The 26739-nt window shown below is 35.1% G+C and overlaps 2 protein-coding genes across 10 annotated transcripts in view; one reads left to right on the top strand and one right to left on the bottom strand.

The window, feature by feature from the left end:
• SPATA7 (spermatogenesis associated 7) overlaps window positions 1-2980 on the top strand; it is a 91977-nt gene extending 88997 nt beyond the window's left edge. For all 9 annotated transcript variants that reach the window (XM_056810573.1, XM_007472670.3, XM_056810574.1 and 6 more), the window contains 3 exons: window positions 356-433; window positions 2051-2108; window positions 2368-2980. In XM_056810573.1, the coding sequence (XP_056666551.1) occupies window positions 356-433; window positions 2051-2108; window positions 2368-2946 (715 nt within the window). In that variant the 3' untranslated portion in view covers window positions 2947-2980. The remainder of the gene's footprint in view (window positions 1-355; window positions 434-2050; window positions 2109-2367) is intronic.
• Window positions 2981-11053: 8073 nt separating this feature from the next.
• PTPN21 (protein tyrosine phosphatase non-receptor type 21) overlaps window positions 11054-26739 on the bottom strand; it is a 113939-nt gene continuing 98253 nt past the window's right edge. Inside the window, exons 14-19 of the mRNA XM_001366698.4 lie at window positions 24065-24202; window positions 22939-23160; window positions 19567-19695; window positions 18940-19174; window positions 18314-18474; window positions 11054-16843 (exon numbers count right to left, since the gene is read on the bottom strand). Of these exons, the coding sequence (XP_001366735.1) occupies window positions 16715-16843; window positions 18314-18474; window positions 18940-19174; window positions 19567-19695; window positions 22939-23160; window positions 24065-24202 (1014 nt within the window). The 3' untranslated portion in view covers window positions 11054-16714. The remainder of the gene's footprint in view (window positions 16844-18313; window positions 18475-18939; window positions 19175-19566; window positions 19696-22938; window positions 23161-24064; window positions 24203-26739) is intronic.

Here is a 26739-nt window from a genome sequence, read left to right as displayed (position 1 = left end):
TAAAATTGATACTGAGACAAGAAGGTCAGAGTTTTTGAGAGAGAGGGAGAGAAGAAACAGTCACTAAAGTGGGAAAGGATTTCATAGGTAAAGCTGCTACTTGAAAAGGTAATCAGAAGTAAAATATATGTAGTGGGTAAGAAACCCCAAGAGTGTAAGAAGTCAGTTTGCTAAACATCAGCAATACCAAAGTAAGAAGCTCACATTCTAATGGGGAAGATAACATTCAAATTACTATGTACATAAAAGTATATACAGTGTAAATGGGAAGCAGAAAATTACCTTTTCTGTAATCTTTAGAATAATCGGGCAAATGATAAATAATTTACACTTAATTTGTATGTCTCCTCTACAGAGAAGAAGAACTCTTATATCTCAGCTTCATTGAAGATGTAACAGATGAAATTCTGAAACTTGGCTTATTTTCAAACAGGTTAGATTTTCATCATGGTAATAAATGTGTCCAGCTAAATTAATAGTGGTATTATTTTTGAAACTCTTCCAAAAACACATTGGCTAAATGTTACTGTACTGCTCAAATTTAGAATACATCCTCCCTTTTTGTGCTTAATTGACAATTTACTGTGTACTTCACAAATCTGTTTTTAGGGCGGCATCTATTGGGTCACAAAAAGATGTATCAGTAAGATATATAAGAATCTATTACTAGCAGCCTGCTAAGCTTAGAATTTGTGGACATTTTCATTTGAACAAAAGAAAGCATCATCTTTACCACTTGAAGTTTTTTAGCTTTTCTCTAATAAAAATAATTGATTGATAATGTAAGTGGAATGTAGATATAATTCTTCTTCTGTGAAGGCTTCATTAAGGACATGGCATTTGAACTTAATTCTGAGGGATTTCTACAGATGTAGATGGCCAGGTAATTTAAGGCACAAGAAACTATGTGAATGTTATTTGGGGGAAAGTGAGTATTCAAGCTTTACAAAATTTTAACTATAAAAGGTGCAATAATATTACAGAAAGATGGAAAAGTAGATTAGTCCCTGATTATGGAAAACCTTCAAATGCCAACCCAAGGAATTTTCTCATTTTTTTCAAGTGGGTGGCAGAAAGTTTTTGAGCAGAGTGACAGAATCACAGCTGTGCATTAGCAATATTAACTTTATCTGTATAAATAAATATATTTATATGTATAATATATGTATAAATAAATAAGATTAAAAAAGAAAGGAAGGAAGAGAAATTAGAGGTAGGTTGTCAAGCTAAGAAGACTTTTGCAAAAACTGAGACAAAAAGCATAATGTCATTAGAAGGAAGTGAGGGTGATGGTAAATGCCTTGGTATTCCTACCCTAAATTCATTTACTACTCTGACATTTTGGAACTTTTACTATTTCTTCTTGATCTCTTGTTCACAGTTCACTTTATTTTGATCTCTGCCTTATTTTCTGTCTGTTGATAAACTAAGCACAAAGAGTTAAGGCTACATCATCAAGAAGGGAACCTATTTGGAAAATATTGGAGTGTTAGAATGTATCCGTTTTTTGTGGATCAATTTTGAGAAGAAAGAGGAAATGGGAGAAGGAAAAGTTTAATATGATTACAAAGTTTTGTGCCTTGGTGTCTTAGAAAATGGCATTCCCATTAGTAGAATTGAAGCAGTTAGAAAGAAGTTAATGAGTTTCATTTTGGAAATGTTCTATTTAATCAAAATAATTAGTTCAATTAGTTTCCTGAATAAAATTATTTGCTTTACAACTTGAAGTTAACATGTAAAATTCATGAGTACTCAGATCTCCAAACTGGAAGAAATGTCACAACAGGGAGAATTGACCTTTACTTTTTTTGATGAAAAACATGAATGAGCACTTTTGTTACTTAATAAAATTACTAGCTAGGAATTATTTACTAATTACTAGCTATTTAAAAACATTACTAAAATAGTTACAAAAACGAAGGCATCTCAATAGTTCTTTCCAACCTTTTTTTTTTTTAATTAAGAGGTGTCTATACATGTCTTTTTTTATTTTGCCTTATGTATTTTGTTAATTCACTTTGAGACCATGACTTTTTTTTGTCATTTATAGGGTTTTAGAGAGATTGTTTGAGCGTCACATAGAAAAAAATAAACATCATTTGGAGGAGGTTTGTTTTTTTATTATATTACTTTATAAAAATCTTAATGACAGTTATTTTAAAGGTTTTCTTCCCTCTTCCTCTTCCTCCCTCACCCCTCCCCCTGAACCTTTTTTTATAAAACAAGGCTTGGGGAAAATTTCAACTTTTGTAGTTGTCATTCTCCCAAGATTATTATGCTCTTTAGTAGTGCCTACATAGTTCAAGTTTTCCCTTCCATTTTATACCTGAAGAGAGAAAATTAATATCATTTTCTCCTTAATTCTAGAAAAAAATGCGTCACATGCTTCATGTCCTGAAGGTCGATTTAGGCTGTACTCCTGAAGGGCAAAATGAAAAGCAAAATGGTACCCTTAATATGTCAAATTTATTTGCTTTTGAAAAGCTTGGAACTCCAGAAGCAACACAGTTAACAGATGAAAATGAAATCATAGTGTCTCCTTCCAACAACGAACACCATAAATCTCTGGATTTACAAGATAAGAATCTGGTTGACGATTTGATCCATAAAGAAATGGCATTCAGTCCCCCACGTGATATTGTACGACCCAACTCTGAAAATAAGTATTCAGATGACAATGAGGTGATTGGTGAAACAAATCTTGAACCATCAGCACAGCCTGAAGAACCAGATGTTTCCTACACCTCTCTGGACCCTGTATCTCTTACAGACTCCTTTGAGGAAGGTAGTAATGACCTTGAAAAAACAGAATCTGGAAGTTTTTGGGGTCAGATATCTCCCCCATGTGTTCAAAACTCCATTAAGGAGAATGATGATCATGATACAGAAACAGCAACTTCCAATCTCACTGAAGGAATCAATGAGCAATTTCCCTTGGATAATTGATGTTAGTTAATAAATATTCCAAATGGCTAGTGAATTATTCTCTGTTCTGTCTCTCTCTGTCATATTTTGAAACTGATGAAGCTTTTCAAGAAGCAGAATAAGTCTTCATAAATAATCTGTACCAATGTACTACATTAATCCAAGTGATTGGAGAACTATTGTTTCAAATAATGAGGCAGTATTATCTATTGGGAAGTGCTACAGGTCTGGAATTCAGGAGATCTATAGTCTAATACTAGTTCTGCCACTGACCTTTCTTTGTGGCCACATGCAAATTACCTTCTTTGGCTCAGTTCCCTCATACTTATACCTCAGTGTTTTTTGCAATGAAATCTCAAATGAGGTTATGAATCTGAAAGTGCTTTTAAAACTTATGCATTATATATATATATATATATTAGTATCATAATGATCTAGATCACTGTAGTAACTAAGGGTGTATTTTGAAAGAGAAAATAAAAATGTAAATTGAAAAGTTATATGGGTTTATAAGAACCCCTTCCTACAAACATTAGTTTTTTGAAATTAAGATTTCTTTCCATTAGGAAAATATTTTGCTATGAATACTAGAGTCAGTAAACAAATTTAAGGAAAACCCCAAACGAGGAAGCTAGATGGTTTATTTGGTGGTTTCGTACTGGACTTGGAGTCTGGAAGACCTTGAAGTTAAAATTTATTCAGCTACTGTCTGTGTAACTAATGTAACCCATAAAATACTATGTTAGTTGTTGTTATTATTAGAGGAATGATGCAAACATAACCATAATGCAAAATATTACATAAATGTCTTAGAAAGGCACAAGATGAATTGGTCAGTATGAGAGGTCAACAGAAGAAGGGAGGAAAGGAAGTAGGGTATCAAAGAAGCCTTCTTGGCAGAAATGTTGTTTGTCTTGGAGACGGGTGAGCATTAAAAAGGGAAGAGGAAAGGTAAATGTATTCTGGCCAACATAGCACCAAAGATATGGAGGTGGGAAAACTAAGAGAATGTTTGGAGATAGTCTGATTTGGTTGAGTATAGAGTATATGGAAGAGAGTTATATATGAAATAAATTAGGAAGATAGAATGGTGCCTACCAAAGTGAAGATGCATAAATGCCAGACAAAGGAATCTGGAATTTCCTCAGTAGAGAAGAGGGAGTCTGATAACTTTTGAGCACCCACCTCCCCCAAAATTGTTTTGTTGGTTGTCTAGATGTTTATGCAAAAGTGAGATTAACAGGGGAAGGAATCTTAAAATGCCTAGCTCAACCTTCTCTATTTAGAAATATTGCTACTTCTTCCTATAAAGCAATCAAAGTTATAGGGGAAAATGGAATATAACTGAAGAAAACTTTCTAAACTGGTCATCAAGTAGATCGGTTACCAATTAAATCTGAATGTCTTTGGCAATCTAATGCCATAGAAATATTTATCACTAGAGATAGAATGTTGTTTTTCCAAGCCTACAGGATAATCTCCTGATAAACTAATTCACAATAAGTGTTATAAACTGTTGCTAAGCTTATAGAACTATAAAAACTGTTGCTTAGCTATAAACTGTTAAGTCTTGAGTTTTCCCCTTAAACCTGGCTCCTATGTATGTGTATTTAAAAGAAAGAAAGAAAAGCTGAAAATATATTAACCTCAAAGAATGATGCCTAATGGAATTTTAGGCTAGTCGTGAAATGACAGGAGTATGAGGGGTCTTCTCTGTGCCCTTAAATCAGGGGAATTGCCTAGACTGTATTCATAAAGCCAACTCTGGCTACAGAATTGCTTCTGAATTATTGTTTGTCCCTGAGCTGCCTATTGAGCTTTGCATGTTAGCTATTTTGTTACTCATGTGACCTTGGGCAAGTCACTGAAACTCCCTTCCCCCTTAATTTCCTCACCTAGAAAGTGAAGATGCAGACCAGATGAACTCTGAAGTTTCTTTAAGTTATACATCTATGATTGGAAGAATACTTGGACCAACCCACCTAATAGTAATTTCTGTTCTTAGCTAATGTTTGTGGAAACCTCATTCTGCAGGTCAATGATAATCACCCAGTCTTTGACTCCACCCTCTCCCTCAGCCTCAGGACAGCCTCACTCAATCCTGTCTTTTCAACCTCACAAATTTGACCATTTGACTCCTTCCATTTCTCTGCTGTCACCCTAGTTCAGACCTTCATTACTTCTCCTTTGCAGTATTTCAGTAGCGCTCTAACCTACCTGCTTTTAGTCTTCTCCTCCCAAACCATTCTCTTAGCCAGATTTTCCTGAAGCCTAGCTCTGATCATGCTGTGCTCTTACTCAGAAGTCTTAAATGGTCCTCCATTACCCAGCATAAGATTCAGGGCCAGAAAGGGCCTATGAGGTCATCTAGTCCAACCACTTCATTTTACAGATGTGGGATCTAAGACCCAAAGGGATTATGTTTCTTACTTATGGTCATAGTATTAAAAAAAAAAAAGCCAAGATTTAACTCTTCTGATCCCAATATAGCACACTTGCTACAGTATCATTCTGCCTCTCAAAAGTGTAAGTTTACCTGGTGATAAAGTCATCCATATTTTGGCCTTGGACTTAAGGTACAACTTACCTGTTACTACCCTCCTTGTCTGCTAACTGTCCCAAGCTGCACCAATGTAGATGGCTTATGTGCCACACAAGCCCCAAACTCTCCTATCCTTATATATTCATTAATGCTATTGCCCCAGTTTAAAATGTCTTCTTACATCCAACCATCCTAGCCAGCTGTGTCTTAATTCCTTCTCATCCAAAAAAAACTAATTCAAATGAGATATTACCCATGAAGACTTTGTTTCATTCCTCTTTATAATCCCTTTATGATTTCTTCCACTTAAGAGACATAGTATCGGTTGAATTAATGAATTCATATATGCCCAAACTACCCCAAAAAAGGAAAAGTGAGGCTAAACCCAGGTAAATATAATACCCAAGTATTGGTCGAAAGAGTTCCACCAATCAGGGCAAAAATACATTAAGTAGATATACAAAAACCATGTTACTCAAACATGTATTTTTTTTTCAGTGCCTAGTAATGCAAGTCACTATAATGTAAAGATCTTCTATTTAGTAATGTTAAGTATTAAATGTAGTTTGATTAAATTCTGTTTTCTCCCTATTGAATCCTAATTTATGACTTATTATGAAGTGTTTTAAAATCTTTTAAAAATGTAATGTTATTTTTACTTTGATGTATCTTTTTTATGTCCAATTAAAAAACTTTAATACCATTGTAAAATCATTTATTTTCTCAATATGGGTATCATCCACTCCAAAAAAAAATCCCAATTAACAGAAAAAAATATTTATAATTGTTATTTATAACAATCATTAGTCATATGGCAAATAAAAATATGATCTTTTTTAAAAAATCAAAATGCTTTCCTCTCTGATATCCAAAGATTTTAACATATTCACCTGAAATTATGAAGCATTATACCGAGGTCCTCCTTACTGGAAGTTCCAGCACACTTTTCATACTGCACCACCCTCTACAAAAGTCCCATTCAGATGGATCTTCCCCATGCTGAAATAACCCTTGGTTCTGTCAACCTGAAAAAAAAAAAAACAGAACCACCAAAGCAGTTACAAAGAATAGTCTTTAATCAGGGCAAGGGAGATAGAGTTCTTATGACTAACACACACAGCCACACACACCACATGGAGCCAAGCTTTGAGATTCTGGGAACAATGTCTCCAGGAAAAAGCATCATGAAGGGGAATTTCCATTGAACTAAAGAACTTGGGGCTCTATTTATCCCTGAGGGAATGTGACCAAAGAGAAACAACTAACTGGTTACTAAGAGACTGGGGGGAAAGAGGTTATAGCCTGAGGCTAGGGTGTCTGGGAGAGGACCAGATACAATAAGGGAAACTAAGAGAACAAAATAAGGTACTTAAGACTATCCTGATCACTCCAATTCTGGGTGCTTGATGGTTTATTGTTCAGTCTAGAACAAAGGGTTAGCCTGGGAGTTTCTATTTAAACTCTTCCAAAATCTGTGTCCAATCCTTATTTTCCTTTTGGATTTTTTGTTTGCTTTTCTTTTGTTGTTCCCTTCTTTATCTGTTCCTTGCTCTTTGTCTCCATAAAAATTCTTTAGAGTTAGGTGCTTTTTGGGGGGGTGGGGGGGAAGATTCCTCATTTTTCCTATCTAATTATAGTTACGCTCTGTTTCCTGGGGAGTTGGAGTACCCTCTTAAACTTCAGCCCTTCCTTGATGCTCTTCTCTGCTTATTTTATGGGTTTTTACCAGTTTCAGTTCTTGGAGGATGACCTGAGAGTTTCTTCAAGGCAAGTTCTCTTGGGACAAAGGTAAATTAGGGGTGATCTAAAACAAGGTTGTCAATTCTCAAAGGTTTGGCCCACAGACCACCTTTGCCTGTGGTCCCAGAGAGGTCCTACCAGATTGGTGCCTGCTGTGAAACTGAGGAAACTTGCTAAGGGAGACTCAGCAGAAGATTAATCACTGAAAATAAATTCTTTATTTGTGAAATTTCTTAAAACAAAGAAAAATACAAAATGGCCCCAGGGTTGTAGAGCTCCCTTTGAGTTTCTTGGAGGGGCAGAATTACTGACCCAGGAGGAAAGAAAGTACTAAGAATCACATGTAAAATTTATTATCATGAGATCTCTGTCCAACAATCATGAGTTATATATTCTGTCCAAAAAGCTGATCCATATCAGTATTGAAGTACTTCATGATAAATAAAGCCAGAAGATATGAGGTCAAAGGTAAATGGAAGAAAGGCTCACATGACCTTGGAGAAGCAAAAAAAAAAAAATTCATTGTGCAATCCAAAAGAATGTATTGAGTCTCTTTGTGTTCTAGGTACAATGGAAGAGGGAGAGGGAGGGAAGAATGCAAAGGTGGAACAGTCCCTGCCCTCAAGACCGCCACAGTCTCCCAGGTGGAATTCATGATCACTTATAACTGCTAGATCTATTCAATGAGACAGCCTATGTAAAGAAACATGCCAATGGCAAAAAATCATGAATCAGCATAGAAACATGGCCTAGCTAGTGTCACAATTGTGAATGACTTTTATAGTTTGAATTCAGCCCAACCATTTGCCAACTACAACCAAATTCAGTTGGGTCAAACCCCTTTTCTGCCCTCCCAACCTCAACCTGCATCATGAGCCCCATGGTTTAAGCTGTGGTCAGAGAGGAGGGACCCTAGTAGAAAACCAGTTGAGCTGATTCAGAATCAGATCTCAATCCTGTCTCCTGACCAAAAGGTAGGAAAAGACTATAAAAGGAAAAATGATTAAGAGCTCTAGCCTAAAAAAGAAGGGTGATGAGAAAAGTAGTCAAGGATAGGGACTATCATGGACTAGTTAACTTCATTAGGATAGATTTGTAGCCTCTGGGTTATTCAGCAAATAAGGGAAGAGATAGGGCTGGGGAGGGGTTGGTTGCTAGGCTTAGGAAATACATACTCTTGTTCTTGCCCTCAGGATGTGCCTGTAACCAAACTCCCATGGGGCACCTGCTCTTGCAAGGACTTCAGCAAAGGACTTTTCTACTTCACAATCAAGCAAGTATTTTCATTTTAGGTAAAGCCATGTTTCTTATAATAGGAACTGCTAATGCTTCCTGAGTAAAACTAACATGGTTAAGCCGGACTTGTACTTCAAGGATATCTTGTTAAGTTGTTAACTTGGAAAAAACACATAACTATCAAATAGTCAGAAAAAATAAGTCTTTAATCATGAGAGGAATAGTGTACAATATTTAGGCCTCCACACAGAGTCAAGTTCCCAAAACCACAAGGGGGAACTTATATACCCCTTGAGGAGCTAGGAACAGGAGTATATGGTTGATTGGCTTTAAAATGGCTACAAAGAAATGAGGCATTCAAAATAGGATTATCAGGGAAGAGACTGATGCTTTACAATGGACACAAAAGGGAATGATCCAGGCAAGGGTTGGGCTATCTGAGAAAGGACTTTGACACAAAGGGAGAAATTACCAGGACAAAAAAGGGTACTTAACATCTGATTAAGTCTTTTAGCCCCACCTAATTGGGACTACCAGGTATTTTAAGGTCTATTGTTCCTCTGAAATTTGTGAGCCTGGGATCTCCCTCCAGGAGAAAATCTCATGTGAAAAGGTCAAACTTGGGGATCTTTAGTTCTCATTGCTCAAACTTGGAGTTTCTAGATTCCAAGTTGACAATGTGTAGAGGATAGATTGAATGAGGGAGAACAAGGGCAAAAGGGCTAAACATCTTGAGAAGAGGTGGTGAGGAGCTTGGACTAGCAGGGTTGTATTGTGACTAAAAGTAAGGGAATGAATGAAATGCATATCATGGGGATGATGAAAACAGGATTAAATCTCTCCTTGCCTATTTTTAATTAATCAACGAAAACTGAAAACACCTCTACTTAACACTAAGTAGGGGAAGTCAAGCCACTTACTAAAGTAGCTTACAACTCCAGAAGCTACTGACTGCCCCTTGGGCAGTGCTAAGCAAATTCAAAGACTTTAATTGGTCCCCATTAAGTGGAGAAAGGGACAAGAAGTGACTTTTTAAAAAGGACTATAAAAGATGATGAACTTCCTGTACAAGATGGTCTTTGAGGTCTTGGGCATGAATCTTCAACATGACTTGAACTGCTTCTGGTAAGACTGCCCTTAGATCTTCCCCTTTGGACTGGGACTGCAGCTGTGGACTTGGATTGGGTGAGTGAAAAAAAAAACTGACCCTCCTTTCCTGGCTTCTGGAGAGATTAGCACCTAGAGAGGCTGCCCTCTCAGAGGAGGCCACATGGGTGAAACTCTTGTTTTAATTCATCCCTAGCCCCTCCAGTTGGAATTAACAAGCCCTACTGGGGTGGAACTAGGCACCAGAGCAAATATTTAGTGTGTTAGATTAGATATCTTCTCTACCTTCCTTTTACAGTGCTCTACTTTCACTTTCCCTCTTTTTTGTAAATAAAGCTGCTAAAAAGTCATTTTGACTCGAGCTGTATTAATTTTTCAAATTGGTGGCCACATTCTCTTATATTTAGTCCAACCATAAATTTAATCCCTACAGGATAGAATCTTGGGTCCTAAAGAAAGCCTTCAGTGCTTTGCACTAAATGCATTTTCACCTAGTCTTTGGATATGGAAAATTCGATATTCATGAAGAACCTGGGTGAAAGAAAAAGAGAATGGTGCCTACAGCTAAAACTGGGAAGTCAGGAAAGGGAGACTTTAGAAGACAGATTATATGTTGTTTTGGACTAAGTTTGAGGTGTGACAAGATGTGACAAGTATCTCATACTTGCTTAGGATTTTAAGACCTATAAAATGCTTTCTCCACAATAACAATCATCATCCCCATTTTATAGATGTAGAAACTTAGGGTAAGAGAAGTAACTTGCCCAAGATCACACAGCTAATTAGTCAGAGCTTAAATCCAAGTGTTCAACACCAAATCCAATTCTCTCTAAGTAGCATTTTCTGCAACAGTAATGAAATATCATCCCTCTGAGAGCCCAGAAGAAGAAATCTTAGCCAATTCCTTTCCAGTAACCAATCATTGTATGTATATATGTATTTACCTGTCAGTTTGTATGTCTGCCTTGTTATTCTTCTGGTCTATTGTAAGTTTCTTTGAAAGGTGGCATCATGTTGTCTCAAGATGCCTTGCCATCCTCCTAATATGTAGTCTTTATATTTTCCAGTGTAAAAAAAAAAATCTGTTGAAATAGATGTAACTAGAATAGCCTAAAAAATGATTGCTTTACATTCATGGTCAACTTGCTGATAAATATAAGATTCAATAAGTATTTACTGCCACAGTATTAGGGCAGCAGTTGTACTTTACTAAATTAATACTTCCTAACTAAACTGTAGGCTTCAGGAGAAAAGAAACAACCATCTTTTTCATATCTACAGTCCAATGCCATGCTGAGCATTTGAATCTACTTTTTAACTAATTTTTGAATTGAATAAAATGGCAGTTGCTAAATGCCACAGCTTTGACAAATGTTTTGAAAAGAATCTCATGGATTCAGTCAACCCTGATTATTTATTCCATGTGAAATCTGATACCCAGAGTGGGAAAAAAAGTGCAAAAGGGTTTTAGTTGAATGAATAACATGGTATTCACACATTAAATTTTGCTTCAAATATTTATTTTCATGGCAAAAATAGACTATAATATATTCATTTCACATATATTACATTCAGTCATTCAAGCTTTTCTGCCCACCAAATGCAATTTATACATTGTTTTACAAACCAATTTCAGTTTTACAACAATTAAAGCTGTTCTGATTATACATTTTTTACAATATCGATGACCAGACAATGAGACATACAGAATTATTTTTGAAAGCGGAAAATAATACTTGACAACTCAGTTGTGCTATCATTGAAAAAGAAAACTCCCATTGCACTGGCCTAAATGATCTGGAAACAATTCTACCCACCAATTTTCTCCAAATTTAGTTTCAAGTTTCCATGAGAATTAACAAATTGTAGCAAGAGTTATTTCAAATGATCTAATATTTACCAGGAAAAACTTTTTTTCTTTCCCCTGAAAATTACCTCCTTACAAAGTTTGCTATATGGTAGGATTTGAATGGTTTCCTTTTTTAAAATTATGTAACAGAATATAAACAAAATAACTTTGTAACTTGCTATAGGCATCTGCTTTCTTTTATATGAACTTATTAACTTTTTTTCCACATCAAATTGTGTTCTCCCCATATGAAGACTACTTCATGTCATTAATCTTTTTATTATAAAATAATAATTTAAAACAAGTTTCTTAACCATTTCATTGAATCAAATAGGATGAACACAGGCAAACACACTGTCAAGTGTGAGTAGACATTCATCTGTTTTAAAATTGCTCTTCCAATAAAGCAAGGAGAATTTCTTCCCCCTTGCATGTGTTGTTTAGAGATTTGGAAGCATATTGATACACCTGAACAGCTTATATCTGCAAAGACAAAACTGAGCTACTGAACTTTTAAGTTGGCTGCTATTAACCAAAGAAATTTGTATCCAAAAATATTCAAGATGACCATTAACAAGATCTATAACTACTTATTCAATACCATGAAAAATGTTCTATGTAATTAAAGCCCACTGGCTTTGCTAACATTATAAAAAACATGTTCCAAGTTCCACAATTTCCTCCTTTAGCTAAATTCTGTTTCTCATGTTTATTTTGAGAAGTAATGCCACCTCCATTATTGGTGGCACAAAATATTTATATTTAACAAAAATAAAACCATCTGGTTTTGTAGATTTACAATGTCCTATCATTACAGGCCAAATTGTACTACTACAAATAACATTACTATAAAATTATATCCATAATGAAAAGAATTCCAAATCTCTAGCCAAATGAATTTTTTAAGTGAAACATGAAGCAAAAAAGCTTCAGTACAAGAAAATTTGGAAAGTCCCTTAACATGTGTAGTAATAATTTCTCCTATCTGCATTTACTCTTTAGAAAGTTGTACATTTAACCATGAAATCTGTCCTGATCTCCACAGTCGTCAATTCAGGCAACTAAAGCAAAAATTGATTGCTCTTCTAAAGTATCCAGATAATCATAAAATCTCTCCATTTTGTTTTGGTTGTTGTGAATCAGCTCGTAAATGGCATATTGTCTTAATGTCCACATACTGACTTTTTATTGTGGGAATTACACACACACACACACACAATTTCAGTAGTATCCATACACACACTTGGCATTTCATCTAAGCAAGAACTTCTTTTAATATAGACTGAAAACTTTTTCAATCTGCCAATGGTATGAATTTGGTATAAATTTATAAATTAATTCTACACAAAAATGTTATTATAATTTTTACAGTCTAATAATGTACAGATGCAGCCAGAAATAAATATAATGCCAAGATCTTATATATTTTCATAGTGGTTTTTATATGCTGAAATGTATAATTAATTAAAAGTTACTGAAGTCATAAATAATATATAGCTGTTTTATCTTGTGAATGCTTCTTTAGAACATTGGAACATTTTGTTAGTAACAGAGATTAAATTTAGAAATTAAAATGCAATTATTCCCACTTGAATTTAGAGCTCATTAACCAAAATGAGATTAAACACCCCTACACACATACACCCCCCTACACACAACTATGGTCACCATTTCTTCCTTACTAAGTAGAACACCCAACAGTCCAACCAGTTATGGAATACTTTAAGGAGTTTCTCTGAACTTTTAAGAACTGAACATTATTTAAAGTGTCTTGAGGAATAAGTCAGCATCTTAACATTTGCTTATGTATGCAACACATTGTATCTACAAATTTCCACTTTAATCATCCCTCCACCTTGAAATCTCTTCAACTGAATTTTAAAACAATTCTATGTTTTTTTTAAATCTAGAAATGCACAACCTTCCTAATATGCTGATAGCAACAGTTAATGATAGTTATGTGCCTTAATAAACACCTATCGCAATCTAAACTATCATTTTTCTTATCTGAGTAACTTTTCCCCCCTCAAAATTACTCCTTATAACCAGTTCTTTCTTAAGCCTTCATATTTAAAAAAATCAACTGAATTTTTAATTTACATTAAATTCTCAAACTAATTTATATTTCCAATAAACATCTTTCCCTAAATTAACCTTTTTTTAAAAAAAAAAGGTTTGTGCAAAAGAAAATAACTCTTGGCTCCATTCTTTCTTGCAAATTGTCCCAAATGAAACCTGCTCTTAATAAATTAATCAAAATACAGCTTCATATAAGTTTTCTGAAAGGTAAAACTACTTCAACCTATGAGTTATGGTGATTGAAAGTTGAAAGAAAACTTGGCCAGTTTTAAACTCAACTAAAAAGAAATATGCAGTTAAAAATCTTGAAATCCCATTGTCCTATAATTTAGTAGGGAGGGGAAGAAGGGTACTGTTCATTGTGCTCTTTGCTTTCTGAAAATTTATACTAGCAGGCTCCTTCACTTACTCCTATCAAAACATTCTAAGAACTTGGAACTAAATTCTAGGGCTCACTTTCATGCTTCACAGTAGATGTTCCAGAAGAATATCATCAATTATTTCTATAAATACCTGTATGATATTCTAAAATAAGACATTTGCTTCTGTTTAAAATTATGCAGTAGAGTATTTCTTCAAAAGTACCTCTAATCAAGAAAAAAAGAGGGGTATGAGAAATGACAACAATTGGTCATTGGTAAATACTGTATTATAGCCTATTTTTGTGAAAGTATATATTTTGATATAAACTGGATAACACTTTTTCCCTTAGAATCTAAAAATAGTCCCCCAAATTAAATATTTTCTAATTTTGACAGGCAGTAATATAATCAACTGCTAGGTAATAGTTAAGGTAAGGTCACAAACTTCTGTTGTTTTTGCTATATCCTCTGTGAAATCACATTTTTGTTTGAAAGACAAATTTGGAGAATTCATAGCATAGGTATTTTCCACTAATCCCTTTTACAACTACCACAAAATGTTCAAATACGTAAAGGGTACAAAAAGCATTACATGGGTTCTAAGAACTATTAAAAATAATGCTACAGTTTAGGTAAATTATTAAAGCTACAATAGTAATTTGTTTCTTAAATTATCACTTGCAATCAATTCATTAAAATGAAAAAATAGACATCTCATACCTTAGTCTTTAATTCAATTTTCAAAGTGTAATATTATCTTATCAATAGGGCATTTCTTTCAAAAAGGTTTAAACCTGATCCAGACTAGAGGGGGAAGGGTAGTAGCACCAGTGAAAAAATGTACAAAAGATGTACAAAAGACTCACTCAACACAATAATTCAGATATTTGTGGAGAAAGGAAAAATTGCCATGAGGAATAACACACATGAAGTGTCTGGTATCCTTTATAGCACTATATCTAAAGCACTGTTTTAGCCATTATTTGTATTATTATAATTCCATTTTCTCAAACAGCTAGCTATCACTGAACATCATCCTTGGATCTACTATCCTTTAGATTGGATTTCTGAAAAACTGATATTGAAATCAATATTACATTCTATTTTAGAAATAGTCCTACATACAAATTGGTTCAGTTCATAACTTCTGATTCTTGTTTTTACCACTTAACTGGTCTCTTGTAAGTCAAATGAAGACTGGCAAATATGTCACTGTAAAAATGCCCCAAGTAATTCCTGACTCATGACTCGCAACACCACATACTTAGTTTTCAGTGATAAATTAAGCTGCGTCTCTGATTTACCTTTGAGTTCAAAGCCATTCACTAATGGTCAAAGCATGGTGATGGTCTTAGAAGAGAACTGATAGGATGTTTGTTGGTGCCATAGGGAGACAACTTTGAAATGGAAGTTGGGGAAAAAATATAATAATGAGAATTTTTAAAATATGGAGGTTCATATACAAACAATTAGCCCATAATCTTCCTTCTAGCATCAACATAAAATGTAGAACCACCTTTTCTCCTTATGCCATTTTACTTGTCCCCCAAGTTAACCTTTTGTGTCCATTCTTGATGTACACAATGATTTCACCCATATAAAAAACAGGGTGGGGAGGGGAGACAAAGAACATGATGTAATTTGTCCCAGACCTTGAGTCCTCCTAGGGAGGACCCTGTCTCCTGTCAATCCTTCAACCATTTCCCTCACCCCCATACTCTCAGGGATAATGTTAAGTACTAAAGAATGAAATCAGTAATACTGTATCTTTGTAACAACAATAGAAAACAAAACTTTCTCATGTTTGCAGCCATGTTGCACTTCCTCAAAACTTACTCTTCCTACATACTCAAAATCCTTATTTCTTACATTCAAACTATAAAGCATTTCTTTCAAAACATCACTTTCATTACAGGTGTTAATGTTTCCGCTCATAAAACAATACATGAATGAAACTGAAATGTACTGTTTTTAATATTTTTTAAAAGTGCCTTAAAACAATCTTATTTAAACCAATAAAAATCAAAGGGTCATCTATGGTTATGAATAATACTGAAAATATATTGAATGCTGTTGACTCTATTACTTAAAGCTTGAAGTAATTGTGCATTCAATTCCAACTTTTTCCTTTAAGAAACCCTGAAAATAATTTGAGAATATTTTCATTTTTACTTATAATTTGGATAATTTAGAAACTGAAAATAAAAAATTAATTTTAAGAATACAAAGAAGCTTTCATTTCCTTAATAAGACCTTTAAAGGTCTTTTTGTAGTTTGTAGTTTGATAACTAAACCCTAAGTAACCAAGAATAAAAAACAAACAAAAAGAAAACAATGAACAGAAAAGATATTAACATTTTAAAAATATATATAAAGTTGATGTGTCCAGTTGTAATTGTGGACAAGTCCCATGGAAAGTTGGGTTTCTAACTAAAGGAACCCCTAGATATTTTAGTCACAAAATAAAATTCTCTTATCAAAAAGTAGTTTTTAGATAGAAATCTATACATTGCCTTTACAATTGCTAGAACTGCCCAGCATAGCTTCAGTAAGGTAGAGAATTATTTTATCTAGAAAACAAAACCTCAAGAATGTGTGCAAGTACCGCAAATCAGCATAGACAGGAGCTGAGCCCAGTTACTCCAACTAAGTCCCCAATTCTCCAGCACTTCCCCCAAGCAGAAATCCACCTCTTTGGCCTTGTGACTTCCAAGGCTCAACACAATGCACCACCATGAGTTAACATTAGCACCCTACACCTTGTGTAAGAAGACTGGGGGAAAGTCCAAGAACAAATGGATTTTACTTGACAAACCCACTTTTTTTTCCCTTGTAAACTATAGGTAATTGGGTCCCAGGAGAAACAAGTAGAGGTTATATAAGCCTTGAGTTTCTCAGGAACTGAATGAGAACTCTATAGACAAAAGTATATTGACATAGTGTCTGCACCATCATCATCCTTTGATGCCTCAACATTTCAAGCACGCGTGGGATGTCCAGCATCTAGGGAAAGAAAAACATGAAATCAGAAAAAGAACACTAGGCATGATGGGAATTTCAGAGGAGGGGAAAATGTGAGGTGCAAGGAAGAAGAAAAAGGAGAGCTAAAGATGCCCTAGCTTTAATTAGATCACTCAGGGGCCACCACATCAGGTATTCAAACTTGCTTCTGACATATTCTATGTTTGCCAAAAAAGTCAGAAAAGTCTTTTTTACACTTCAAATGGGGTCAATGTTGCCGAGTGCTACCTTCCAAAACTAAGTACTTTATTGGCTCAATCAAAAATGAAACAAAATTGAATGAAGCAAGAATTCATAGGGCCAGATGATTTCTACAAATAGTAGTACCTTTCAGGGAAACTGAAATTCTTACACAGGATTCCTACCACTTGTACCATATAACATCTCTCATTTCTAAATCACTCTGGTGTAGGTCCTCATTACCCTCATTCCCAGACCATTTTAATATCCCCCTGGTTGGTCAGCCTACATCAAATCTCTCCTGGCTCCAGTCCTCCACTCTGCAGTCAAATTCATCTTCCTAAAGCACAAGCCTAATCATGTCATACTCTCCTTGCCCCCAAAACCCCATCACCATCCTATTCAATAAACTTTTGTGGCTCCTATTGTCACCAGGATTAAATATAAAATCCTTTTTAAGTGCTTCATAAACTGATCCCATCTTATCTTTCTAGTCTTTCTATACCACTAGCCCAAATACTCTACAACCCAGTGATAGTCTCCTTGCTGTCCCTCACACATGACACTCAGTCTGATTCCAAGCATTTGCATGTTCTGTGCCCAGAGTTGCCTCTCATTCCTCATTTCCACCTCTTGGCTTCCTTCACTTCCTTCAAGTCTCTGCTGAAATCCCACCTTATACAAGAAGCCTTTCCTGGCTCCCCTTAATGCCACTGTTCTCTTATTGATCATCTCCCAATTTATCCTGTACACAGTTTATATATATATATATATATATATATATATATATATATATATATATATATATATATGTAGTTGATAGAATGTTTTCTCCCCCGTTAGACCATAAGCTCCTTGAGGTCAAGACTATTTTTTTGCCTTTCTTTGTATCTTCAGTGATAATAAGTAAATACTTAATAAATTCTGATTGACTGAATGATGGATGGGAAGTTAGATTTGGTGACCTCAAAGGTTTTTTCCAAGTTTTAAGATTTTGTGCTTCTCTAAGCCTGGGAAGAGGAGAAAAAAATTTAACACTCTTCTTTGCAGAGGCAGAAGGCTGTCAATGCAGAATACTGAACACACTGTCAGATCAGCATAGTTTATATTGTTTTTTTCTGAACTGTCTTTTCTTCTTTTTTTTTTAAGCCCTTACTTTCCATCTTAGAATCCATACTAAGCATTGGTTCCAAGGCAGAAGAGCGGTGAGGACTAGGCAATGGGGGTTAACTGTTTATTTAGCAACAAAAGTCTCAACACATAAATAACAACCTCATTGTGCTCCAAACAGGCGATCATGATTTCTGACAAAATGACCACTCCACTTCTTCCTACACCAGCACTGCAGTGGACCAGCAAAGGAGGGTTGGGACTTTTAGGTTCTGTTGTGCTGTTTGTGTGGCGACGAACTGATTGGATCTCCTCCAGGTATGCTGTTAAAAATGTACAAGACAGAGAGAGAAAGCAATAGAGAGATGAAGAGAGTCGGTAATAAAGCTGCATAGAATCCTTATGAAGCCACTCAGTTTGGTATTCAGTTAGAGGCAGTAAGATACAGTGGAAAATGTGCTGGATTTAGTCACAGGAGCTGGTTTTAAATCCTAACTCTGCTGTGTGACCTACAGCAAGTCACTTGACCCACACAGACCTCATTTCCCTCATCATTTAAATGAGGCATTTGGACTAGATCATCTCTCTAGCTCTAAATCTATGAAAATGCATACTTGTCCCATAAGACTAGACATTTATTTGCTGTCCAACCTATCTTCTCAATAGCTCTTGAGATCTTTATTTTAAAAGTCAAACTATTCTGGAGAATACCACGTTGTGGATATAATGACCATCTATGATGGTACATTGTGTTTTCTCTCCATAACCTTCAAGCATGTGGCACTTACACAAAAATCCCTTTAAGTCCTCTGGACAGCCATGCTCGGGCCAATCCGTATACTGAAGATGCCAAATTGTTCTTTCTTGCCCAGTGAGGAGATGTTTGATCTTCAAGCCAGTTGTGGCATAACACCCAGAGTCAGTGCGGAATCGTGTTGTGATCTTAAATCTTCCATAGGTGACAGTGTTATGTCTTGAACCAAGCCTTGGCCAATACCGAAAGCTCTTCTCTCGTCCACCTTCCTTTAAAAAAAAAAAAGGTGAGGAGAAAAATTAATTAAAGAAACATGTAGAAATACTCTATTTGCCAGCAATGTGACTAGGTTACTGTTCCCCCAAAATATTTTTTAAACAAACTCTTACCTTCTATCTTAGAATCAGTTTTAAGTATTGATACCAAGACAGAAGAGCATTAAGGGCTGGGGTATTGGGGTTAAGTGACTTGCCCAGGATCATACAACTAGGAAGTGTTTAAGGCTAAAATTTAAGCTAGGTGTGACTCTTTATCCAATGAGCCACCTAGCTGTCTCTATCCCCTACAATTTCCCCCTATTTCATCCTTAAGGTTACAGCTCCATTGAAAAGCAGATTTCTCCTGTAAATAAGGAATCAGATTAAAATAAATAAGTACTTACTTCTTCTGCTGTTGCCATTGCTATGATAGCAATCCCTTGTTCCCATACCATCTGCCAAAAATCCTGACATGTATTTTGCAAAGGTCCTTGGGTGGCAATATAATCCCATTCAATGCCACCAACAGAGACCTAAAGGCAGAAAAAAAAATTAAAAGAAAATCTTAAATTAAGGTCTGAGTAACTTATAAAGCAAATACCAGTTCAATAGAAAAGTCATCTATGAAACATAGAAAACAGCACATCTTGAACAGGAATATTTGCTCAAATATTTAATAATGAATTAATTTGATTACTATTAAAATGAAATATAAAATTTTGAATTTTATACTTAAAAATGAAAATATCCCAACTCTACATATTTCTGGTTAGAATACTCTCACATTTGAAGTGAAAACCAAGAGAACATTGTACACACTAATGGCAATATGGTAACAACAATCAACTGTGAAAGACTTAGCTCCTCTGTTCAAAACAATGATCCATGACAATTACAAAGGACTCAGGATAAGAAAAAAAAATGCTATCCATTTCCTGAAAGAGAACTGATGAATTCTAAATGCAGTCTGAAGCATACTTTTTTGCTTTATTTATTTCTCCCCTCTACCTAGAACATAGCTAATGTGAAAATGCATTGTGAATTAGGGTATTCCTTCCACATTGCAACTCTCCCCATCATGGTTTCAATATATCACAGGTTGGTATAAGAAATTAAATGGGAATTTGGGGGAAGTTTTTCAAAAGCTGCAGATGACACACAAAGGCCAGAAGGTTACACAGAAAAAAAGTCAGAAACTCAAATATGAGGGGTAGAGTTGGGATCTGAGACCTTTGTTAATGTTCAGTCATGTCTAACACTTAATGATCACACAGACGGGCATGCTTATGCCACCCATAGGGTTTTCTTGACAAAAAATACATACTGCAGTGATTTGCCATTTCCTTCTCTAGTGGGTTAAATGACTTGCCCAGAGACACATAGCTAGGAAGCGTCTGAAAGCCAGATTTGAACTTGGGTCTTCCTGACTAAAGACCCAGCACTCTATCCACTGAGTCATCTAGCTGCCCTGCCTTTTCTTTAAGGTAGCATCAGTATACATTATACACAGGACAAATGCCACAGGATAGCAATGAATATGAGCTAGAATGAGCCAGGCTAAAAACTTCATAGAAAAATAGGGAGGTTTGATTTTAAGGTTGAATTTACACAGCATTTTATTGATAACAAAATTCATAGCCAAACCTCTCCCCCTCCCACTCTTCCTCTTCCTCTCTCTCTTCTCTCCCTCATTCTCTCTCCCTCCCTCTCCCTCCCTCCCTCCCTCTCCCTCACTCTCCCTCCCTCTCCCTCCCTCTCTCCCTCTCTCTCCTCTCCCTCTCTCTCCCTCTCCCTCTCCCCCTCTCTCTCCCTCTCTCTCTCCCTCTCTCTCCCTCTCTTTTTCTCTCTCACACATATACACAAAACCAAACATTTTTTAACACATTTTTAACTATTAGTAATGTTGAAAAATCCTTGACATGTATCTACATTGTTTGGGGATCTGGCAAAATTCTTCTTAGAATTCTTGTACTTTCTTTATTCTCTATCACATTTGTATATAGGTCAGTTATCTTCAATTAGTGGGGTTTTAGGGTTGATTTTTTTTTCAGTTTCCACTCATCATGAGCACTACAAGGTTTGACACCAAGTATTCCACAAAATTACATTTTCTCTTACCATTGGGTACACAATGAAACTAATTCTACCAACTTCTTTTTCTTGGAGGAAAACCTCTAAGCCAGCTTCTGTTCAATTGTCTTTTGGTCATTTATAGTAAAAATATTCAAAACATGTGGTTTTCTTCAGCCCTCCAATAGTATAACTCATTTGTTGTTGGACAAAAGTTAAGAACACCAACAGTTTAAATGGTAGTTGCAGATGCTATATGCAATGTATCTACTACTATATTTGCAGTTCCTCCAAGATTGAAGAACCTACCAGAGTTAGAATTCCAAAAGTAAAGCACTTGAGAACCCCAAGGCAAATCCAAGCCACAATGATGAATAGAACTGAATATTTGTGGAGGAAAGTGTCAACCTCCTTTAACAAAATAGTACAAATAAAAGAATGTATGTATGAAAGAGAAGTTTTTAAAATCCTCCCCTAGTCTTTTTTTTAAATATTGATGCCCCAAAGCAATTCTCTCCTGAAAATATTGACCTCAAATATCATGTCAATATGAGCCAAGTGTGGGAGGAAAGAGAAGCATCTGGTTTTGTTCACCCACTCATGAGTCATAGGTTTTCTCCTTCCATTTTAACAATTTGAACGTTACTAGAGTTGGGCGACATAACACTGTTGTCTCCAGGAAAGAGGTAGCACTGCTTCTTCAAAGAGCCAAAGGATGTTCTGAAATAATTATGGGCAGCATGTGGAGATATGCCATCACAGAACAGTCTGTACTTTCTGAGAAAAAGGCTTCCATGATCACCAAGATTGACTCTAAGGTACACTTGTCTAAATATATGAAAATGGATGCATGGATGTTATCATACAAACTGTACCTGGAATAAGGGTTTTTAAGTTCCTTAGAGGACAGAATCATGGATTAAAAGATCAAGACTTTACTCTTAGATACAGGGCAAAAATCTTCTAAGCATCCCCTGACTCCACAATACTGAACTAGGAAGCAGATTATTTTGCCACATATAAAATAAGCACAATTTAAAATATTTAATATTATATTAAATTTATATTATATATCTAAATACTTAAACTATTCTCTTGAATAAATCTTAATCTTGGTTTGAGAACATACTCATTTGTAACTCAGAGATTTTAATACTAGCCACTTGCCTAACAAGGCATTTTTAATACTAAGAAATTAAAACTTGCAGTATGTTTGAAGACTTTTGGCTTGGAGTTCTGTGACTATCAGCAAGTCATTTAAATACTATGTATCAGTTTTCTCCTACTTTCATCTGTTTTTGTGAGCAATGCATCTTGCAAAATTTAACAGGTTATATATATAAAAAACATTATTATAATTATCACATTACCAGAAAGATGTAGAGGAGAGAGATAGTGAATAGCCTACCTCAAAACTAGGAAGACCTGGCTCAAGTCTCAGCCCTGAAACATTCTACCTATGTGTGACTTTGAACAAGCCCCTTAAACTCTCAGTGTTCTAGGCAACTTCCTATAAATTACATAGAATGTGTTCATGTATTTACCTGCATTGGTAGACAAAGTTTTCTCTGCCAATTAAGTGCCATATCCAGTCTCTCTCCCTCATCCCTAACCACCCTACCATCATTTATAAAACGTAAAAAAAAATTACATTTATAAAATGTAAAATTATAAAATGTAAAAAAAAAAAAAGATTTTCCTCTCACCTTAATATGTGATGCATTGATATAACCAGTATTATTTTCTTTGGTTGGGACCAGTTCTACTCTGGTATCATCATAAGGGAGCACATCTTGGAATCTGTTTCTTTCTGCATTGTCAGGGAGCCGTGCTATTGCACATTCCCCATCTATCCGCCGCTTTTTCAGAATGCGTTCATATTCTGTGAACACCATTCCCTGTTCTAAACGCTGTTCCAGAATCTTACACTGAAAAAAAAATATATTAAATAATATGAAAGTATTCATGCTTAATGATTCTAATGTCAAAGTTTTATTAAAAAGAAATGGACAGAAAAGAGAATAGGCTTTCAGTTGTTTTTGCTTTGGATTTATGCCCATATACATAGTATTATTAATGTGAAAATGATTCTAAACAAAATGCAAGGAAAAATATATACAACTTGGAAGGAAACTCAAGAACATGGCATACAAGACAAATTTAGATGAACTGAGGACATTTAACCTGGAAAAGACTTAAGGAAGATCTATGAATGTGTAATCTTCAGGTATAGTTGTATGCCTGAGAATATATATATAGAGAAAAAATAATAAGCAAATATCTAGAACAATCTTGACATATAAAGAAATTCGTTCCTAGTAGTCTAGGTCAAATGTGATGCTTATTTAGGAAAGTTGCACCAAAAAGACTATTCTTTCTTGAAAGAAATCATTTAATTGAAATCCTAAATGAGATTGCAAAAGAATTAGTATTTAATGAAAAAGTTGCTAGAATGTAACTGCAAAAATGAATCATTGAAATGTGTTCCATTTTTGTTTCTTTTTTCCACAATTTCTTATACACATCTGCTACCAGCCCTTTGAACTTAAAAAAAAAAATTAAAGACAGCTCTATGTGGTTCATATAGGATAAAAATCAGAAGCAAAAGCTTGTAAGGCATTTTCACTTTTAAGTGATTCACAACTTTTATGACATTATCTCTAAATTTACCCAAACTTAAAGCCTAAATAACAGAATTCCAGAATCCTATATTGTTGCTATCAGACTTATATGAAAGCTATAACAATTAAGAAAACTTTATGGAGATTCTTCTTTACATTATTCTATTATCATTAAAGTAGAAGTTATAATATCCAAACTGATTTTACATACCCTTTCATCATTGGTTGCTCTGGTAGGCACTTCTTTTCCTTCATCAGGCAAGGGCATTCTTGATAATGATAATCCATTTAAGGCAGCCAGTTTAAGAGGACCACATTTTTTTGCATCTGCTCGATTCTTTTTCATTCCCTATAGAAAATCATATATATACATATTGAACATACATACATATACACACATACAACCATATATATTTGCACATATACATACACATACCTCTGCAAAGAAAAATGAAATTTCAATAGATTGAATGCAAGACAGAGGAGGCTAAATGTTTCTCTCCAGATTTGCAAACCATCATTTCTGTCTACATGTTTGTGCTTCAAGTCTTAAGTTAGTGTCATTAGGTGTATGCTACATTCTTCCCAAGGCCAAAGCCCTAATCCAGTTTCATTCCAGATAGATTTTGAAATGCACCTGGTGGCATACCTATGGTGCAATGAAAGGTGAGGCTCTAAGCCAGCAACATTCCTCCACGAGACAGATATCTAGAATTTCAAAACTTGATATAGAGAGCTCAGGTATATCCCACTGAAAGAGTTTTGATTTTGGTAAAGATCATATTTAAAACAATTGTGAAAACAACTCCATGCAGGAAAAAAAATGTCTGTGTGTCTGTGTAAGACTGCTACTTCTATTCATTTTCTATGTTGTCAGGCATCCAACACTAATCTTTAGTCAACCATAGACCTCTGTATGCCCATGATACCTTATTTTGCCTTTGCATTCCTCAAGTGCTTTCTCTTTAAAATGGGAAAATAAAATATGACTGTACATTAGTAGGGAGGTAAAGATAATATCTTTAAATGTTTTGATTTCCTGGGGGGGGGGGGGAAGCACCAGGAAGGGAAAGGAGGAGGAAATGTATACTAGAAAGGATGCTACTTGGAGTCAGGAGACATGAATTCTACTCCAAGCCTTAATACAAATTTTACCCCTGTGCCCATGGGAAAAGGAAATGACCTCTCTTCAAATCTGAAAGAGTCAGTAAGAGTAGAAGAGTTCTCTGAGGTCCCTTTTTCTTATAACTTTGTATCAGTATTTTCTGTTTCTTAAATTAAATATCCCTTTACCCATAATACTCCCCTATGACAAACTCTTTTTAGAGAGGAAAACAAAATCAGCACAACTGATTGATAACATTTAAAAAGTCCAAAAACATGTACAACATGTAACGCCTGTGGACCTCCCACTTCTGTAAAGGGGTAGCTTGAAAGCGTCTTCACAATTCTTTGATTAAGCTCTACCTGATCTCAATAATTTTGTTATGTTTACTTTTGACTTTTTTAACATTTGGTTGTTCTTTCCATTCACGCTGTTATAGTTTCTGTGTATACTGATTTCTTGACTCTGCTTACTTCACTCTGCATTAGTTCATCCAGGCGTCTCTATGTTCATCCCACACATCATTTCTTACAGCACAGTAATACTCCATTGTATAGTCATTTCCCAATTGATGGGCATCTACTTTGTTTCTAATTCTTAGTGATCACAAAAAAATGCTGCTATAAATATTTTGATTATATGGGGTCTTTCTTCTTATCAGTAACTTTCTTAGGGTTCAAATTTTCCTCTGAGTACTACCTATGTGACTGGGGAAAATCTCACTTTACCTCACTGGTCTCAATTTATTTACCTATAGAATGATGGAGCTGGGAGTCATGGTCTCTAAAAGCCTTATACAGTTCTAGACTTTTTACCTAGAACAATTGCAGAGGAAAAATGAGATGTCAAGAAGCAATATGACTGAAATTAATGTAGTCTAGGTGTGGGGATTCTTGAACTTTTTTGTATAGAGGAATCCTTTTGGCTAGTCAGATGAAGCCCACAAACTCTTCTCAGAATCATTTTTTTTAAATAACAGAAGGAAATACCAAATACCAGTAAGAAGCTAAGAAGTTATATTTCCACAACTCAGTTTCTTCCTCTTTAAAATGACAGGGATGGATTATTTGATACTTTAGAATACCCACGCTTTGCTGCTCTAAATAGTCACTGAAACATTGTTAACTGCTTCAGACACAAAACAAAATACCTTTTTATCATTTAAAAATCTGAAGTTCCAGATATAAGGGACATTGTATCAAAATAGTCAAGTCTACTTTCATTAACACAGAACATACTTTATAAGAATTTCACTGATTTTGTGAGGAAATCATCATCTCTAGACAATAGTTGATAATAGCTAACATTTATATTGTGCTTACTATGTTCCAGGGACTGTGCCAAGGATTTTATAATTATCTTATTTGAACTTTGCAACAATCCTAGGAGGTAAAAATTATTATTATTCCCATTTTACAAATGAAGAACCTGAAGCTAACACAGGTAAAGTGATTTATCCAGGGTCAGTAAGTATCTGAGACCAGATCTGAACTCTGGTCTTCCTGACAGGACCAATGATCTACTCACTGCACCCCGAACCATTGCCTAATATGTTATACATTTAAAATTGATGTTAAAGGAAAATGGTAACCACTTTAAGAAATTCCCCTTAAGAAATAATCTGATTTGATAAAGTTCTGATGTTAGATATACAGAGAATTGATTCAAATATCTAGTCATTGCACAATTAGATAAATGATACAGATAAAAGATATGTAGGCAGTTCTCAAAAGAATAAAGGTAAATTGTCAACTGTATGAAAACAATGCTACAAAATACAT

This window comes from Monodelphis domestica, chromosome 1, assembly GCF_027887165.1.
Source record: "Monodelphis domestica isolate mMonDom1 chromosome 1, mMonDom1.pri, whole genome shotgun sequence".
NCBI lineage: Eukaryota > Metazoa > Chordata > Mammalia > Didelphimorphia > Didelphidae > Monodelphis > Monodelphis domestica.
This window is presented reverse-complemented; position numbering and strand designations above follow the sequence as displayed.